This window comes from Leuciscus leuciscus, assembly GCF_965113295.1.
Source record: "Leuciscus leuciscus genome assembly, chromosome: 21".
NCBI lineage: Eukaryota > Metazoa > Chordata > Actinopteri > Cypriniformes > Leuciscidae > Leuciscus > Leuciscus leuciscus.
The window spans coordinates 21,707,957-21,728,094 of record NC_138745.1 but is presented as its reverse complement, the minus strand read 5'-3'; the positions used below and the strand labels follow the sequence as shown (position 1 = coordinate 21,728,094).

Sequence of the window (20,138 nt, the reverse complement as noted above, 5' to 3'; positions counted from 1 at the left end):
GCGTTTCAAACGACATTAGGGTGAATAAATTGTGACAGAATTTCAAAGTCAAAGTCCATGATGACAGCCATTAACTACAGATTAATCTTTTTTTCAACAGACCAACTCCAAAAAAAGGTTTAACACTTAAATTAATCAATACAAAATATACAAGGTTCATATATTTTTTAGTAACTGAGAAAAGTATAGTGCGAAGACGTCTTTAGGCTTCATTTCTTCTAAAGCAATAAACATTTATTTATTTATATAGCACTTTATAATACAGATTATTTTCAAAAAAAAAAAAAAAATTGTTGCATGGTTCATTAATTATAAAACTACTTCAATTAGCCTACAGTAATAAAGCAGCTCTACAGAAGACAGTGTCATTATTCAGCTCAATTCAGTTTTTGTTTATCCGATAGTGTCATTATAGTTAGACAATATTTTCTGAATATTAATTGTCATTGAGCTAGCTAAATGTGACAGAGGCAAGGTTCTGGTCACATGACTCTGTAAAGGTGAGTAAAAAAAAAAAAAAAAGAGTATAAATTGCGAGTATACAATATTTTTCCAAGCATTTCAAAACCATCAACAATGTGTTACTGACATCTCCTGGTTACTCTCGGTACTGTCACACTTTTATCTTTAACTGTTCAAATTCATTTATGTTCAGACTGGAGACAAATTGACCAACTGGCATGATTTTATTGGCATTAGAGGTTTATTTAGCATTGGTGGTGTCAGAATTACATTACAATAATTTGAGACTGTGCTCCTTAAACCCATCAAATCTTGTTATTTATTTATGGAAAAGTGGAATCCGTATGCTAACATGTATTTTTTAAAGCTGGAATCGGTTGGGATTGGTTTGAAATATTTGAGGCATGCTGCTGGAGAATGTTCCAAATTCTAGTTAAAAACCTCTGGGGCAAATATGCGTACGTTTGTAAGAACATGCATGAACCGTCAGCAAAACTCTCATCTTGTATAATCTAGTATGAATTCCATTAGCTGTTGTCCTCTGTAAGACGAACAGTAGTAATTATGGAAGCTCTTAAAATGAAAGAACTTCATGCCTCTATTACATTTTATGATTTTCATGCTCATAGACTCATCAAAAACCTCAATGTAACATCTGTTAAAAGAATAAGTAAAAAAAATAGTCATTTAATAAGGCCACAGTTTAGTCTCTGTTATAATGGCAATTTGATCTCATTTGCAGCCAGTGATTTACTCAGCATAAAGTCATCATTTAAAGGTTAATTAATGTCACAAGTTTTGGCCCTCAGGGGACAGAAAGACACAATGCTGCTGCAATTCTAGGAGACTAAATGTAATCTTGTCTTGAAAGGTAGCCTGCTTCCAACAGCTGAAGGAATCACATCACGTTGGGAAACATAAATCTTCGGGCCTAAGGGTTGCATTGTTAAAGAATATCAGAGTAGCTTGTTCTGTGCTCCAAGATATAATTTAACAGCTTTTAAAATGTAGTAGCTCCCCGCCAAGAGCATTGCAAGAGTAAGAGCAAGAGCAAGAGCGGGAAGACCACAGCGCTTTGAAGTTGTGTGTGTTTGTTACGGTTTAATCATCAGTGAAGACGCTCCCACGTCATTCAGACACATGGCTCACGTTTCATTTCCTACAGGGCAAAATGACAGAGTTTGTGTAGAGCTACATTTCACAGTAAAGGAACATCTTTAGCCCATGAGACTAAATAATCTAGCTTAGAAGCCTATTAGTAGCCTTAAAACCTATTAGTGGCCTTATAGCGTTTGTTTTGGAGCATTAGCTTTACATTATGCAATGTGTAGGATGGAAAGGACATACTGAGATGTGCAGGACTATAGCAATAATGAGCTGACTACATGACTATACCTGGAAGTAATTCTTCCAGTATAGCAATTTAAGTCAATAAAGTAGGTTTTAGTTTGACTGTAGAACATCCTCTGTTTTTCAAAGTGAAAACATTTAATCTCTCTCTTGTTTTAGGTGACTGATATTGGGTTGAGGTATGGTAAAGCTCTAGGAAAACATTGTCTTTAAAGTAGTGTACTAGCTTGACCATAAACCAGTCCTTAACCATGGACACTTTTTACCTTGTGAACCTTTTATACGCTCACAATATATATATATATATATATATATATATATATATATAATTATTGATCATTCATGTTTTTTTGGGGGTGAAATTTAATATTAAGATTTTCGGGACAAACTCTTTACATGAAGGACATTGTAAAAATAGCTAAATAAATATATAAATAAGTGAATGAATAAATAAATAAACAAACAAAAAAACGATCAAATCGGGTTTCAGAGGCATTTTCAATGTGAACTTAATATAACAAAAAGGAAAGAGTTCAGAAGAACAAATCTATTAGTTTAAATAAATAAATCATGTGGTAGAAGATTAGGACACACCCATGATATTAAATGTTTTAGTACACACAGTGAAAAAAGACATAACAAGCTTATCTCTGAATGTAAAACATGAGACGTTTTAGATATCCCATAACTTTTCTCACATATGTTTTAATCTGAAATAGTTCAAGAACACAGGATGATGTACTTAAGGGATAGTTTTATGGCAAGCTGTTTTAGCTTTTAATGTTCCAGTGTTACTCATAGATAATGGCATTTTTACTGGTAATAATTAAATTAGAGAGCTCTTCAATTCAGTTCTTACTAGCAGCAATGGACTCTATGCCAGGTCACTTCTGCATTTAGTCTCAGCTCTTAGGCTCTGAGCTGTTTCAGGGCTTACCGTTTCTTTGAGCGCCGTCAGCATGGTTTTTACACGCCGCTTGCAAGATCTTCCACAGATTATGTTGAACTGTCAATCGAATTATGGGGTTGACATCTGTCACACCTTCTAATAATAAGAAGGAGAAGGGCGTTAATTTGGATGTTTCGAGTTATATCTACAGCTTTGAGGCTAAGTATTCTCAAGCTAACTAGCTAGCTAGCTTCAGTAAAAGTGCACTTAGGGCGTATCGGAATCCACTTTTGCTAGTTTAACGACGGAAGAAATGGTCGGCACGTGTGGTGCATGGTGCAAAAGGGTTGTCCCTATTCTCTTAATGAGTAATAGGTGTGTTTTGGGCATAATGAGCAAAAAAACAGAGCGGAAAGACTGAACGCGTCTCCAGAGAGGAAACAGATCTGCTCGTGCGCAAGGTTTAAAGCGAGCAAGCAGACCATCTACGGGACAAGCCGAATTCCACCATATCTTTATGTACACAATATTAATATTTTACATTGTAATCCTTTTATTTTAAATATTTGTCTAGTTTGTGTGCTGCTGCGCGTCCCTGTGTGTGTAATAAGCAGAGTATACGTGCGTTGTGGACTCGCCTATGGGCGCGCATTACTAACAAGCTCTTTACATAACAAAAAAATATTGCACCATTGACTTTAAACCAGGTTTCAGTTGGTAAATGGCGCAGTCTATTTCAGTTGCCTCAAAATAGCAACGCGACAACAAGGCGCCTGAACACACCTCATTTTCAGACCATGCATTTGCTTTTTAAACAATGTAGCGCAGGACGTGAAAATGCTAACTGCGTCGGGCTGAAACTAGCAAAACACACTTGCGTCACGCCTGGCGCTGCATTGCGCCGGGTGTATGATAGGGCCCCCGAGTATGTCCGCGAGCGACAGTGCGTGAGAGAGAGTGTGTCCGAGCATTATGTAGTTTGTTTATAAATAAATTACACAGCATTAGAATAATCTCTGTATCCTATTGGTATCATCATGGTATCATGTTTAATTAGTTTACATGGAAATAAAAATAAAATCTCAAAATAACCTGCAGGGAACGTCTCTCACATTGTCCCACAGCAACATTAAAATAGTGTAGATTAGTGTACAATGTTTTATAATAATAATTTATTCTATTTAGTGTCCATTTAATTAATTTAATTAATTTAATATATTTAATATTGGGGGCATCCAAGTTAATTGACATATAGAATTTTTTTTATTTTTTTTTATTTTAAGTAACACAATAGTTACTTTCCCTGGTAATTAGTTACTTGTATAATGATGTAACTCAGTTACAAACTCAGTTACTATTTGTGAGAAGTACCTAGTGACTATACCTAATTACTTTTTTTTTTAAATAAAATGCCCAACACTGATGATTCTGTATGACTATGACTTTGAATGTCATTAATTTTGTGCATTTTTCATTTTCTAAGGTTCTGGTGACAGGAGAGATCAGCGTGAGGGCGAGAAGCCACATGAGAGTAGGCAGACAAAACTAGAAAACTGAGGGATGAATTTATTGTTCATATTTTAAAATTAAGTTTCTATGAATTTCTACATATAGAAATGCAGGCATGACAAGTCTATTCAGGAGAAAAGTTGAGCTCTTTTAAAAGGAAAGACAGTCATCTTGTCTTGTTGTTTATGCATATATCCTAACATTTGCAGTCCTTCATTTATTATTATTCTCTAACTGAAATAGTAAAAATGCAATTACGACGAGTAAAGCTGGGAACATTAAAAGCAAAAATGGCTTGCCATATAGGTCAGCAAAATGAAAATCCTGTCACCATTTAATCATCTTTATGTTAATCCAATCCAATTTGTTATTCTTTCTTCTGCTGAACACAGAAAGAGAAGTTAGGAAGAATTAGGGACTGACACACCATTTGTCTCTTTTCTCTCTCACTGCATTTAAAAACATTAAAAGTGGTGACTGCTTTGCACAGTTTTTTTGTTCCACAAGAATAAAAATAAGTCATACAGTTTTGACAACAACACGAGGGCGAGTAAATTATTACACAGTTTTTCACTTTAGGGTGAACTGCCCCTTTAAAACAATGAACGCATTGAAACTTTCATAACGGGATACAAAGAAGCCCATCCATTGCTAAATCTTGTCACAATTACAAAACAGCCATTTGTGACTAATACATTATGTATAATATTTCGTTTAAATAAACTACTATACCCATAAATCTCTGTATTTTTGCATAATCGCCTAATCTCTCCTCACTGGCACTTTCTATGACGTTAGGGGGCGTGCGCCTTTTCAACAAATTATCAACGCATCCAATGCTGATTGGGCAACATCCTCCACGTGACGCACACCAATCCAATCGGCAGCTACAATGATGAATACATTTCCATCTTTCTAAAGGTAGATTCAGTAAATTATGACGTGAAACGATGAAGTCTTGCTGTGTTGTCACCATCTGTTTGCACAGGAACAAAGTGCTTCAAAGCAAACATAATGAAATAAACAGACGTGTCAAGTTTCGTGTGCGCGAAACAGCAAGGCTACATTGCACAAAGGCTCCAGAAAGGAAGATATCCTGATAACGTTTACGAAACGAGGAAAATAGCGCTGTTATTATTTTCGTAAGGACTTAGTGTGAAGTTCGTGGTTCGTGAAGACTCTTGCGCAATATTCTACTGTAAGTGAACAGTGCTTTGTCCTACTTTTATTTTAAAGAACAACAATATTGAACTACAGTATCAGAAGTTGCTTTTCCACACTCTGCATGCATATTGATGGTGATTTTTACATTTTGTTTTATGACTTCTTGTAGTTTATGCATCTAAATGTCAGTGAACTAAATGTAATTCATGTGCATTTACATTTGCTTCTTGTCTGTGACAGTAAGTGCGCAATAGTTCTGAGTGTCCCTCTTCTGCGCGAGGATGAATGTGGGCACGGCGCACAGTGAGGTGAATCCAAACACGCGAGTGATGAACAGCAGGGGTATATGGCTTTCATATGTGCTTGGCATCGGCCTCCTTCACATCATATTGCTCAGCATACCCTTCGTCAGCGTGCCTGTGGTCTGGACCCTCACCAACCTCATCCACAACATGGTAAGAATGACATGTGCACAGTCTCATGTTAGAAAGTTCATCTGCTGATGTTACGTAGAGCTCTGCAATAAGATTTTAGGTCAGTGGTTGATTTGCTTAGTCAAGTGGTGATCCAACACAGTACCAAAATAATACGGAAATGTCTTTAATATAGCCTACCATGCATGACTTCATAGGCAACTTCATAGGCTCAACAATATGCAAAATTATTCGCATGACATATTGACTGAAGAGAACATTTTCATAGATTCATGCTTTTGGCACAATTAATTGCACGAACAAATTGTGCTCAAACTGTGTTTATCCTCACTGCAAGTTAACCTATTTTATATAGTTTTATATACTATTTAATATACTTTTATTTAGTATTCAATATAGTCTATGCTGTCTTAAGGATGCAACCTGTCAAATTACAGATGCCGACATTGACAAGTGTCAAAATGACATTTGAATTTGTTCTGTGTATTTCCAATAAAAGATATGGAAAGCATTTTCCCCCTCCTATTTACAAACTGATTTCACATTCTGTTGTGCTATCCTAAAGGCCCGTTTATACTGTTCGCCACAACTATGAAGTTTAATAATAGCTCCAGATCTATGAGAATAGGGAAATCCACACCATAGCTATAACAATAGCCTAATGATTTCCTGAATAATCATTGACAGGCACTTAGAATCGATCCAACTTTAAAGAGCTCAAGCATTTAAAGTGGCAGATGACCTAACTAAATCATAAATAGAACCTTATCATGTGTTGATGTGGGCACCAATTTAGTTATTGCTATAGTTATCTTTATTCTTATCGTTCTTGGTGCGAACTGGCCTTAGCTACACTTCTATAGTTAGTAGTATTGTAATTTCCTGCTCTCTGTGACCCATAACTGACATGCAAACCATTTTGGGTCACAAACCAGCAATTGAGAACCATTGCATTAGTTTCATGGTGTAAATGTAGCACAGATGCTTTCTTAAGAAGCAGAGGTTTGAAATAATCATTAGTTTTGTGACAGTCCCCAGCTGCAGGATCTCTGAAATGCCAACTTTTTCTTTTCTTGCTGAATTTTGGCCCGTTAAGTTGCTGACTCCAGGTTCTGTAATTTCAGCCAATGGCGGACTTACAGAGCCATCCTGTATCGCCTTTCTTAGTCATCCTGCTCCCAAAACAGATCAGCTCTTGCTGTTGTCCTAAGAGTTGCACAACATCTGCTAATAGAGCTTTGAAGAATTGTACCAAAGGTCATGATGTTCTGTGACTGTCTTTCTGTTGTAGTGCATGTATATCTTCCTACACACGGTTAAAGGAACGCCGTTTGAGACTCCGGACCAAGGCAAGGCCCGGCTACTGACCCACTGGGAACAGATGGACTACGGGGTCCAGTTCACCGCCTCTCGAAAGTTTCTCACCATCACCCCTATTATACTGTAAGAGTATTTGCTTTCACTCAGTGCTGTTAGGAGCTTCATTCTGTTCGTCACGCCAGTTTGTTCTGCACACGCACTGTGAAGGCTTTCACAGCTTGCACTGCATGGCCATGAGCAAGAGGCAGCGATGCTGACTTCCTGTGGTTTCTGCTGGCAAGGAGAGCCGGATTTAGAAATATTTAGTCAGTCAGTCAGGTCATTTGCTCTACTGTTTTCTTCTCTCTTGTGTCTTCTCCTCTCCTGTTGCAAGGGTGTATCTGTCGGCTACAGTGAGGGATAAGGTGGTTGCTAGCCTGGCTTAGCTGTTTAGGTTAGTCTCCCTGTCTGACCAGCAGAAAAGTACTTAAAACTCCTCTAAAAGCAGTCAACAGTCCAGCTTCACCAGTCTGAGAGAGCAGATAAGATCAGCAAACTAGCTTTAAGATATTGTTTTCAGCAGGGTAGATTATTGAATGGAGAAACGTGGATGTTACATAGTAGCAGTGTTATTTTAGTATTTTTATATATTATTAGAGTATTTATTGATATTTTTAATTGGCTTTTAATTTTTTTATTTTCAGTTTTCAAATGAATAGTAGCTTTTTAAATATTTCTATGTAGCCTCAATTTATTTTAAGTTTAGTTTTAGTAACTTCAGCTTATTTCAGTTATTATATTATATTATTAATTTAGTGCTGTTAATCAATAATTTTTATTTTTATTAATCACACATTTTTCTGTAATTAAAATGCGATTAATCACACCCAACATTAAAGTTTTTAATATATTTTTATTTTGTAATACTTTCACATTGAATCTCCAAAATAATCTAGAAACAACATAAAAATGATATACTTTAAACATTTGTTTAATGGCATCTTTTTACCAAGCACTATGAATGAAGGCCAGTATCACTGATACCAGTATTGATATTGATGTCTCTATTAAATGGATTTTTTCCCTCAAGTTTAGCTATTATAGCCCTTCAACATAACAGCATCATTGAAAGCTATCAAATTGAACATTAATAAGCTTTAAAAAATATAACAATTTTACATTTACGTGAACTTAAAAAAATCTTCACATTAACCCATTGTAATAAATGTCATATTTAGCAGTGCCTTTAATATGTCATGTCTTAAAGCTACAGTTTTTATCTACTGGTGCCGACGGGCCAGTTCAGATTTTTACCTGTCCTGCTAAAATGCACAAAAAAAAAGTTATTGTTTTCATTGTTTTTGACCCAAGTAACCTTGAAAACAGTGTCTAACAGGTCAAATCAAACACTGTGCAGTCTTCACTGCATAAATTATAAATTGAATAAAGATTAATACTAATTAAAGCTACAAAAGTGATTCATTCAAGAGCAGTGAGTGATTGTTTGTTGTTCTTTGATTAACATTAATGACAGACAGCAGCAGGTTTATTAGGCTGCGTTTTGACTCGGTTTAATGCGTTTCGATAGCTCTAATTATTATATTATATTATATTATATTATATTATATTATATATATTATATTATATTATAGACAAACTTATTTTTATCTTTAGGGTAACGTGCACTATTGTTTAGAATACTACTATTCATTAATAAGATAAATATGTCTGTTTTGATAATGATTTTAAATCTTCTTTTTGTAACATTGTTAAAGCATGAAGAAACCACATCCTGTCTTCCCATTAGATGCAGTGTTGTGTTGTGCTTGCTTGAGCAACTTCTATAACCTCTGCATCTGTGCATCTCATGTTGCTGTCTGACATCTGACTTGATCTTGTCCTTGTCCTTCCCCTCTACAGGTATTTCCTGACCAGTTTCTATACAAAGTATGACAGGGTCCACTTCATCATCAACACCATTTCCCTGCTCACCGTGCTTGTCCCCAAACTTCCTCAGTTCCACGGGGTCCGTCTCTTCGGAATTAATAAGTATTGATGAGGTTTTGATCTTCAACACAAAAGGATGTGTTGACACACAGGGCGCTTCATGACTTACTCTGTGGAAATAAAAAAAAGGAGACATTTAGCGCTTCTTCGGATGCTCTGCTGCTTTGCGGTCAAACTGGCCGAATAATCTGCTACGGCATCACTTTTATTGATGTTTTTTCTATAACATTTGTTAAAACATATTTGTAGAACCACCAGCAGAATTCAGCAGATGAGGGACTCTGGAGATGTTTGGACCTCCGTTCTACTTTGTTGAAACGGACAGTGTTGCTTAACAGCATTATGTACGTCATGTGGAGCCACATGTTAGCTTTGTCACTTTGGCAGAAATGCTGCGTTGATGCAATGAATCTGATGGGTCAAAATAATCTGAATCATCATGTCTTCTTAACTGTTTTGGAGGCCTGAGTCAGCATGTCCCAATGTTCAGCACTGGGGAAAGAGAAGAAAGGTACTCTGTTTCTGAAGAAAGAGTACAAGGCTATTTTTAGCCCAAGTGCAAAAAGATTGGCTTCAATCCCATAGTTGGACATTGTCACCCTGTCCTGTGAAAGCTTCTGCCAGCCCTTTATTTCAAACCTTAAAACATGTTTTTAGATTTATAACAAAACTAGTTGAATTTTAAATACAGTGTGATTAACATGTTTTAAACAGATGTTGGTTTCAGTGATATATCTAGTGTGTAACCAGAGCCCTAAAACCTTTCACTCTTTTATAACATGCACTTAATATTGAGTAATAAAATGATTTAGATGGATGCATGGGAATTAAAAACCTCTAAGAGCTCTGGATTGGGAGCACCGGTACAGGGAATATGGGATTGGATCCTTTTTTTCACCAAGAGAGAAACTGCAAGTTGACCTTTGGATCATAATCTGTCTTGTTGGACCCTTATGTACAGCTCCTGCGCTTCACGTCCCAGTGTGAGTCAGGATAACTTAAATTTTAATGCAGTTTACTAAAATACAGAATATTTCTGTGAAGCATCAACAAAAAATGTGAATAAGATGTTTAAGTGCTTATCATTGTTTATGGCCAACCATGTTCTCTTTTACCATGTTATCATTATGCTGTTTCACAAAGGCAAAATGCAGTGGCTACACTGAAACAGAAAATTTGCTTTTTTATTGCATATTGATTAACAATTTAAGCAAACCGAGTGCAAACCCATCTGCCACAATACAGATAATGGTTTAAAAGCCCAGATTTCAAATTTGATAAACTACATACTGCATTTTGCGAACAAAAGTATGGACCAGTGGACCAATGACAGAGGCCCTTTGATATGCATTTTTTGCATGACATCATTTCTAATAATTCATAATTGTCTTTTTTTTGTAACAAAATGATAAATTGGAATGATGTATGGTCTGTGACTAACCTCACAGACGTATTCCTGGTACTTACTGAGCAAGATTCTGAAAAGGTTGCTTTGAAAATGACATTGCTTGCCTTTATAGTCTCATACAGCATTTCATAATTTGTCATGTTTAGTAGCAATTTGTTGTAATGGTGTCTCTGTCATGCTCTCTGTGATTTTTGTTTTATTGCTGCCTCTCTTCGATGTTATGGATTACAGTCAGAACAATTGTTAACAGTAATCCTGCATACGTGGAGCAACACCTTATCTAGCAAATCAGTTGACCTTGAATCCCATATTTGTTCTTATCAGGTTGCTTTTGTTTGTAAGTCATATTCGTTACACATTTCATGACAGATGCTTGCTTAATGTTGACATGATCAGTATTTGCAATAATACTTACTATTATTACAATGATAGAAACTGTATTATTTGCCCTCTCACATTAATGTAAAGTCATTTGCAGTAAGCCTTACTGCAGAGTTGATTACTTCATACTTGATTTGTTGACTGTACCTTTTGCATTCTTGTTTATTTGCTTAATACAGTTGCAGATTAACATTGTGATGGATGATTAGAGTTCATTTGTTCATCAACTGGGCTTAAGTTCTCATTATTTGCAGATGGTTTGAGACTCATTTGACTGGCTGCATTAATATAGCTATTAATGCATTTTCATCACATACTGTATTAGTACATTTACACAGCTATTTTACCTTTATGATTGTTAGAGTAAATACCGCAAGCTATGAATCTTAATGATTTGTGAACTGTAACAACAGTTAACTCTTGTGAAGTTGGTCTGTTGTGGCATGGCAATCTGAGGTGTTGTGTACTGTGGTTAGCTGGCAGGATGCTAATGTCAGGGTTCATGCTGAGTGATATCAGAGCCTTTCTTTCATGTATTGTGTACAATGCTTTTTTTTTTTTTAGGGGCCTCTCTGACAAATAGTCAGTTTTGAGTACAGTTTTGCCATCTATACCCAACAGTTTCTCCTGTTTACGTTCACACAGTGATTGTGATTGCAAAGCAACTCCCATAGCAATTTACTACAGTAACTGCACAACACGATGCTGTGCCAGGTTTAACAGCAGGAAAAAATCTTATCTTGTGACTGATAAAGTCTATTCATCAGTTAGTGAACTCTACCTGACATTTTACAATGTGTCAGATGAATAAAACAGACATTTAAATGGATAGATCACGCAAAAATAAAAATTATTTCATCATTTATTCACCCTCCTGTCATTCCAAAGCTGAGTTTATTTCTTATGCAGAACAAAAGAAGATATTTTGAAGATGATTTCAACTTTTTTTGCCCATACAATGAAAGTCGATTAGGTTCCGACAACGTTGGACACCATTGGCTTTTCTTGTATGAAAAAAAAAAAACTAATTCAAAATATCTTATTTTGTGTTCTACAGAACAGGTGTGGAATGTAAATGGGTGAATTGTCACTTTACACTAGATTAAATTAGAAAACGGACATTTCTAAGGTGATTTCCTCTAGTTTAACAAATAAAAAACAATTAATTGAAGACAGCGACACTATCAAGAAAGCATCACGGCAGTATTTCAGCGTGCAACGTGAGCCAGGGCCGTGCTCTTTGGGCTGTTACCGAAAGCCAGCAACTTTTGAAACTTTGACTGGGTGAGAGTCCATCTGAATGGGCGAGAGTGAGGCCTCATGTGTCAGTTTCAGTTCTCCATTACTAGCTCCAGCCTGTCAACATGTCTCTCCCCTCAGTGAGCAGATCCATTCCAAACGTGAGGTGTTCCCTTCCTTCTTCACTCACATTTACTGTTTTACCTGCATATTTTCACTATCAATCTTTTTTTTTTAGGATACTATCAAAACTGAATGGTAGTGAAGATGGAGTATGGAGCAGTTGTTGATTTTATGTTGGATCATGTCAACTTGGATACTGAGAGCAGGTGTATGTGGAATTACAAGTCATGGTCTTTACATATTAAACTAAGGGTTTGATTTGTACGGCACTGTAAGAAAAAAGTTTACACTTTATACATGTTCCAACATACTTCCAACTACATGTCAACTAACTCTCATTAGAGTCTTAGTAGACTGTTAGGTTGGTGTTAGGATTTGCGTTAGTAGAATAAGTTTACTAGAAGTTGGAAAGTTACTCATAGTTAGTAGATTGTCTGTTGGAGGAGCATCACACGAGTTAGCGGATATTAAGCAGACAGTATACTAATACTGCCATTGAGAGTTAGTTGACATGACTTGTAGTTGCAAAGTAGGCTAAGTCGAAATTATGCTACCAAAAAAAAAAAAATCTAAATATAGGTAAAACCTCTGTGAAAAAATCATATGAAACGTTCAGTACATTGGGCACTATTTTTCCAAACATTTCTTAGTGTGGTAGCTAGATGTTAAAATATGAGCTGTCCAACTGAAATGCTTTTAATTATCCGTTTGTGTAATGTCTTTAAAAATAAATTTGAATTTGAGAGGAAATGTCATTTGTTCTCCCTTTTATCATGCGGACATGATGTGCAAACATCTGAAAGATTAAGCTGCAAACGAGTACCTGAGTTGACCACTAGGTGTCAGTGAAGCTCCTGCAATAAAAAGACTTTTAGTGCAGATAATGTGGCCTTGCCGACTAAATAATTAATTATTTAAGATTGTTAATGGCCTTCCGTTTTTCTGGATCTGACTATGATTGTTAGGAAACAAAACTGGATATTGTTCTCTTGGCAGCTTTCACAAATAATAAGTCCTTGAATGTAGTCTCAGTGATGATATAATAATCTTATCCTGTGCTGTCTTTGATAATGTGACTTTGAAGGCCAGTCATATTCCATGCAAGTGTTCTTCAAAAGGCAGCCAATTATTATTATTATATATTTTTTATGATTTTTTCCCAAATTTAAAAATATGAATAAAAAAAACAACCTTAATGGACATCAATGTATGTAGTAAATTACAAACCTAGTAAAAGGATGTCAATAAATGTATAGGCCTAGTACTGTACGTATGTTATAATAGGCTAAGCTATCAAATGCAGCACTGAGTTCTATAGCCTACAATATGTAACAGGGGTCCCTTCTCCATCTTCACCAAGGGGTCCTTGGGTTAATGTTTGAAGACTCCTGTTCTTCTTGATTACACTTCTTCTTTGTAGTATGTAGTGTCTGTTTCATTCAGTAGGGGGCAGTATATACTACAAATTGACGCTAATCCAAAGTGGCATTTGCCACCTAAAAATAGGATTTGCCTTGAGGATAAAGGCTCTTTATATTCATTACATTTTAGCCTAGATATTTAGCAGATGTAATGTTTTATTTTAGAGAGTAAAATTAATTGCTGTTAACAGGGATATTTTGTCACCTTGGTTGGATTACTATTTAACATTTGAATCACTATCAAGGATAATGCAAGACTCTGTGATCTTTCATTTGAAAATACACAAAGGCTGCTTTATCTTTTGCCACCCACAGCTCTCATTCTGTCTTTCTTTATGTCCTCAAATCCTCATGTCCTTGACTTTCTTTCTTTCATTCTCTCTCTCTCTCTCTCTCTCTCTCTCTCTCTCTCTCTCTCTCTCTCTCTCTCTCTCTCTCTCTCTCTCTCTCTCTCTCTCTCTCTCTCTCTCTCTCTCTGTCTCTGTCAGGTTCTACCCATCAGTTCAGTCAGCTGGATGGGAACATGGCTTAAATCTGTGCACTGGGAACACAGGGAACCCCATGGGTTTTAAAATATTCCTCACTTTTCTCTGCAATGCGTTGGCATTTGAAGTTGCTCCTCTTCTGACAGAAACGTGATCTCTGTGATTTAAGGGAGCTCACTTTGAAAGGAAGCACATGTTTATTAAACAATCAGCTTTCAAAGCTCAGGATGTGAAATATAGATGCTCTGTGGTGTCTTATAGCTGTTTATGCTTGTGTACAAGTGCTTTTTTTCTCTCCTGAAACTGAAATATGGGTAAGCGGATTACATTTACACATTTTTAAAGAACCCAACAAATGAGTACTATGTGAGGATTGTGTGTCCCCCCCGTGTGTAAGGGCACGCAGGAGACTCGGACACTACAGTCATGTCCCACTATCCAAAAATATAGGGGAGGTTGCACTGAATTATGGATATAAATAGAGTTGCCCCTGATTAGGTGCAATAAACATGAAGAATTGATCCCTCCAGGATCTCTATGATGGAGAGGACAACCACTGCTTTGGAGAGAGGCCTAAAAACATTTTAAAGTAGGAAAGCATATATGAATGGGAAGTAAACTTAGTGGTCGGAAACTATCGGGGCTTGGGGCAAAAATGCCACCGAAATGAATAAAACACTCCCAAAATTCAAGATATATAGGGCAATATATAGTCCCTATGAGTTCTTGTTTTTAAAATAGCCTACACTGTAAAAAATGATTTTTTGGTGAAGTAAATACTACTGAAAAAAAACTATGTAATTTACATGAAAAAGTTAGTTCAGGCAAGAATAAAAAAAAAACTAAGTAAATTCCATATCAGTACTTAATTCAAGCGAGTAGAAATGAAAGCGTAAATATCAACTCAATAAAATTAAGTAAATATTACTCAACTTTTCTGATACTGGGGTTCCCATCATGCACTGGACCTTGAATAATTAATGAGGTTCATTTTTCACTGGTTTCCAGCTGTATTTACACTGTTTTATCATTGCTTTTGTTGTCAGGATTAGTAACTTGCCATTCTATGACATTTTGAGTACATTTTCTGCTCAAAATGACACATTCAAACACAAAAACGATCCATCAAATGTTACCGTCATTGTGTATTGTCTACCAAGTATTGAGGTCTTTGCATTCACATGAAGCGTGATGTAGTATAAATTACTTTGATAATGTAAGTAAAACACGTACTATAAATGACTGGTATAATTCAATATTATTGTTTGAGTGAAATGTAATGCAAAGGAAATTTCAACTAAATCGATAATAATCAACCTTTTACTAGCCAAGTTAAAATGACTTATTTTCTTTGTTACTTTCACTTAACTAGGTTAAGTAAAGTTTACTTAAGTCGATATTCCAAGTAAATTTAACTTAAAGATTTCTAATTAAAGCTACTGATAAATATGTTTAGGTTTTTACTTGGCAAATCTTTGTAAATTTACTAGCATTTTCTGAGTGGAAAAAGTTGCCTAGGTTTTTTCAAGTAAATCCTACTCCAAATTTTTTTCAGTGTATATTTATATGTTTATAACTCAGGATAGCCTATGTTTTCCCGAACATCAGCACTATTGCAAATGGGATAGCCTATTGATTTTAAACAACAGCAGACCTATGGCATCTGAAAGTTGTGTAAATGTAAGTTTTTTATAAATGTTTTCCACTTTTTATGACAAAAAAAATTACTACTTTAGCAATTAAATATTCTCGTAGTTATCACCAAAGCTCGCTCTATTTTGCTGTAGGTCATTAAACCAGTATGCTTTCGTGAGGAACCTTAAAGGTGAACTAAGTAACTTTTTTTACCTTAACTGAACAGCTTCGGAGTCATTGGAATGGTTATATTACTTATTTCGGGTTGAATGGTGGTCGTTTCGCACCCCCCTGGTGCCCGTGAGCGGAAAATACGCACTTGCAACTTTGAGCCGGCGGGCCGCCGGCCGCTGCATCAGGAAGTCTCGCGTGATATCAGGTCTCGCGATGTAAACAATTGCTTTACGGCCAAAATAAATCTGCTAAAATGCTGTCATTATTGCGCTCCCTCACGCTGTCCGAACCCGAATGAAGAAGACGTTTTAAAGAATGTCCCATCTGCTTTGATGTCGTTGATCTATAGCCTCTGGTGTCTGAGAATCACCAACGAGTTTTTACAACAGTGTTGTCAAATATCTATTCCGAAGCTGTGGGGTATGGCAAGCCGTTTTAGCTTAAATTGTACCCAGCGTTACTCGTCGTAATTGCATTTTTACTAGTAAGAATTCAATTAGAGAGCTCTACAATTCAATTTTTACTAGTAGCAATTACAATTAGAGAGCTCTCCAATTCAATTATTACTAGTAAGAATTACAATTATAGAGCTCTCTAATTCAATTATTACTAGTAAGAATTACAATTACAGAGCTCTCTAATTCAATTCTTACTAGTAACAATTACAATTAGAGAGCTCTACAAATGAATTTTTACTAGTCGTATGTCTCCATTGACTTCCATTCATTTTTAATTACGGAGCTCTACAATTGAATTGTTACTAGTAAGAATTACAATTAGAGAGCTCTACAATTGAATTGTTACTAGTAAGAATTACAATTAGAGAGCTCTACAATTGAATTGTTACTAGTAAGAATTACAATTAGAGAGCTCTCTAATTCAATTATTACTAGTAACAATTACAATTAGAGAGCTCTCTATTAAATTCTTACTAGTAAGAATGCAATTACAGAGCTCTCTAATTGAATTTTTACTAGTAAAAATACGAATTAAAGATATGTATAATTGCAGAGCTCTGTAATTGAATTAAAGAGCTCTGCAATTACATTCTTACTAGTAACAACTGAATTAGAGAGCTCTGTAATTGGAATTGTTACTAGTAATAATTGGATTAGAGAGCTCTCTATTTAAATTGTTACTAGTAAGAATTGAATTAAAGAGCTCTGCAATTGCATTCTTACTAGTAACAATTCAATTGTAGAGCTCTCTAATTGTAATTCTTACTAGTAACAATTCCATTGTACAGCTCCGTAATTAAAAATGAATGGAAGTCAATGGAGATATATGACTTGTAAAAATTCATTTGTAGAGCTCTCTAATTGGAATTGTTACTAGTAAGAACTGAATTAAAGAGCTCTGTAACTGTAATTCTTACTAGTAATAATTGAATTATAGAGCTCTGTAATTGTAATTCTTACTAGTAGTAATTGAATTGGAGAGCTCTCTAATTGTAATTGCTACTAGTAAGAATTGAATTGTAGAGCTCTCTAATTGAATTCTTACTAGTAAAAATGCAATTACGACGAGTAACGCTGGGTACAATTTAAGCTAAAACGGCTTGCCATAGTGGGGGGAGCTCTAGAGAGAAACCTGCGAGCAAAAAGCGAGAATACAGCGAAGAAATCCCGAAGCTACTGAGTGCTGCTTTAATGCTCAAACGCTGCCTGCAAAGTCATATCCTGATAGGGCAACAAGGCAACAAGCTTTCAGACGCAGTTACTTGCAGTCAATTGTCCTTAAATGAATTAGCCGTTTTGAACAGGTTGTTTGACTGAATGATTGACTCACTCATTAAGACAATGATTTGCCGCCACCTACTGGCAGTTTTATTTTTATTTCATTTTTCCATAGGCTATTCATGTCTCGCGCCTGCAGCCTTTTAAAAATCATATCTGCGGTCCACGATGCTGCAAGAAAGACTGTCCGCAATTGATGTCATTTACGATTTACGCTTTCGATTAAATTTCATATTTGAAATCAGCAATGAAATTTGACAACAACTGTATCATAAATGTAGTTTCTTATGTTCAAAATGGATTAATAAAGCTTGTACAATCCTAAGCGCATGTCTGAACAGTGGCTCTTTCTATAGCAACCGGAGCTTCTAACGGCAGCTGCAGTGACGCGATGACTTTACCAATCGGCGATTGGCTCTTTTATTTAGAAGGCGGGACTTATTCCGCCATTTTGCGCATTGCACTTTCTCCCGTTCATAGTATATACGAGTGCACTGTCTTTCTATATATAAAGTCTTTGGTGAGCTGTGCTTCATACATCGCTACGCTGTTGACAACATACCTTTTTGCCTGCTAAATTTTGTCTTAGTTTCACTAACGTGTCAAGTATCTTTCCTAATTTTGACATAGATGTGAATATCAGCTGTAACCATATAGCGAGAGTGCATAAAGTAGGCAAAATTTTAATGATGACGGCGTCCATAAAGGTGCGGTCACATTTATAATTGCCTAGGGAAATTTCCGGATGAAATCTATTAAACCGTGTTATGGGGAGTTTCGTGTGAGAACAATAAAGTTACCCATGCAAATTTGCTCACGTTCGTTGGTCACGTGAATTCACTGTCGAGTCGTGTCGACCGACAATAAGATGCTTATTTTGAAAGTGACTTCTGTTTGTGCTATACACATTGTTATGCTATTGACAATAGATATTGTGCTAATGTGACCACCTTAGCACCGTTGTAGTATTGCGCCACTGGTCTGATGGGAACTGCTCCGCAGCTAAGAAAAATATGTTTCTAAGAACGTTTTGCTAACGTACCCATAAAGTTATGACAACGTATTTCTCATAATGTTCAAAAAGTCCAGTTTTTAAAATGATTTTCTTTCTTAGTTATGTGAATGTTAGAGAAAACTCTAGTCTAAACCATCTGAAAGTAGTAAGTTGTAAAGTTTGATTTAATTTTATTTTTTTGTATAAATAAAGTTTTTTTTTTCTTCTATTGTTTTGATAACAAATAGCACATAACTTAGAACGAATATTCGATTATTATTACTGGAAGAAGGTTTGAGAGAAACTTTGAGAGAACCTTGCCAGAATGTTAGCCATGTTAGCTGGGTCTGTACAGCGATCATTAAATCTAAATCTAAAACCTTTAAATAAACCGCAGTTTATATCTCCGTCTCTGTGAGTTACCGAAACCCCGCATGAAAACACGCAACACACATGAGTACAGAGTGACATTGTATCACGTAACCTATAGTGATCTAGTATGATTCCATTCACACAGCACAGTTTATCGGAAAAATGTAATGGCATCAGTTCTGTTACAAAGTGCAGCTGTCACTCTAGTAAATAACTGAATTGGGTGTGTAGCCTAGGCTACATAACCGTATTTAGCACTGACAAGACAACTGTATTCCGCTACTGCGTTAAACCGAGCGGTAAATCTTTCGATGTCCATGATATATATAGCCTGTAAATAAATTTTCACAGCTTTGTACAACATTTTATTGCTTTCATTCTAGCTTGTTTTCACCTATACTGTTGTCATCATAACACACATCACATCTTTAAATGTGTGTAAGCACACCTGTTTTCACACAAATTACACTTTCATTCGCAGCTCTGAACTGACCACATTTGACCTCAGGCTAACCAGTAAAAGCTGTCAGGTATTTTTATTTTTTTAAAACACATGACAAAGATGAATTTATTTAATATCTGAGGGATATTAGGTGTTGTCACTGGTATAAACTTTGAGGTTACTTTTAATAACTTTATATTATGAGACATTAATCATGTCATGTGTGAACATTCAAAAGTGATTTAATAGTGAATCTCTTTTAAAACAAAGATATGCTTTCACAAAAATGATTGCAGGATTAAAGCTTATGTCCCTGCAAAAATAAGTCAATTACTAGAGCTCCGATTAAGTACACATTAGGAACCAATTAGCGTTCTGAGCATAAGGGATTAGCATCTCAAACGGTTAATCATACACTTATCATCAGGCTTCTTAAAATCACTTTGTCATAAATAATGTCACTGCCCATTAGAGCAGATTATGCACACTTCCACTACAGATCGCCAGCACACACACACTGTGTATGTTTGTCTATAGCAGCCGTGGTGTGAGTGCATTACATTTATTTTGGGTCATTTATTCAGTGAGGGTATGTTTACAAAACAATGATGTAC

The 20,138-nt window shown here is 35.8% G+C and overlaps 1 protein-coding gene across 1 annotated transcript; it reads left to right on the top strand.

Annotated features, from left to right (window-relative positions):
* The first annotated feature begins 5,129 nt into the window (after nucleotides 1-5,129).
* On the top strand, nucleotides 5,130-11,101 carry ormdl3 (ORMDL sphingolipid biosynthesis regulator 3). Its single transcript, XM_082152296.1, has 4 exons — nucleotides 5,130-5,408; nucleotides 5,615-5,829; nucleotides 7,100-7,251; nucleotides 9,028-11,101. The coding sequence occupies exons 2-4, from the start codon at nucleotides 5,656-5,658 to the stop codon at nucleotides 9,161-9,163; spliced, it is 462 nt and encodes a 153-aa protein (XP_082008422.1). The 5' UTR covers nucleotides 5,130-5,408; nucleotides 5,615-5,655; the 3' UTR covers nucleotides 9,164-11,101.
* The last annotated feature ends 9,037 nt before the right edge of the window (nucleotides 11,102-20,138 follow it).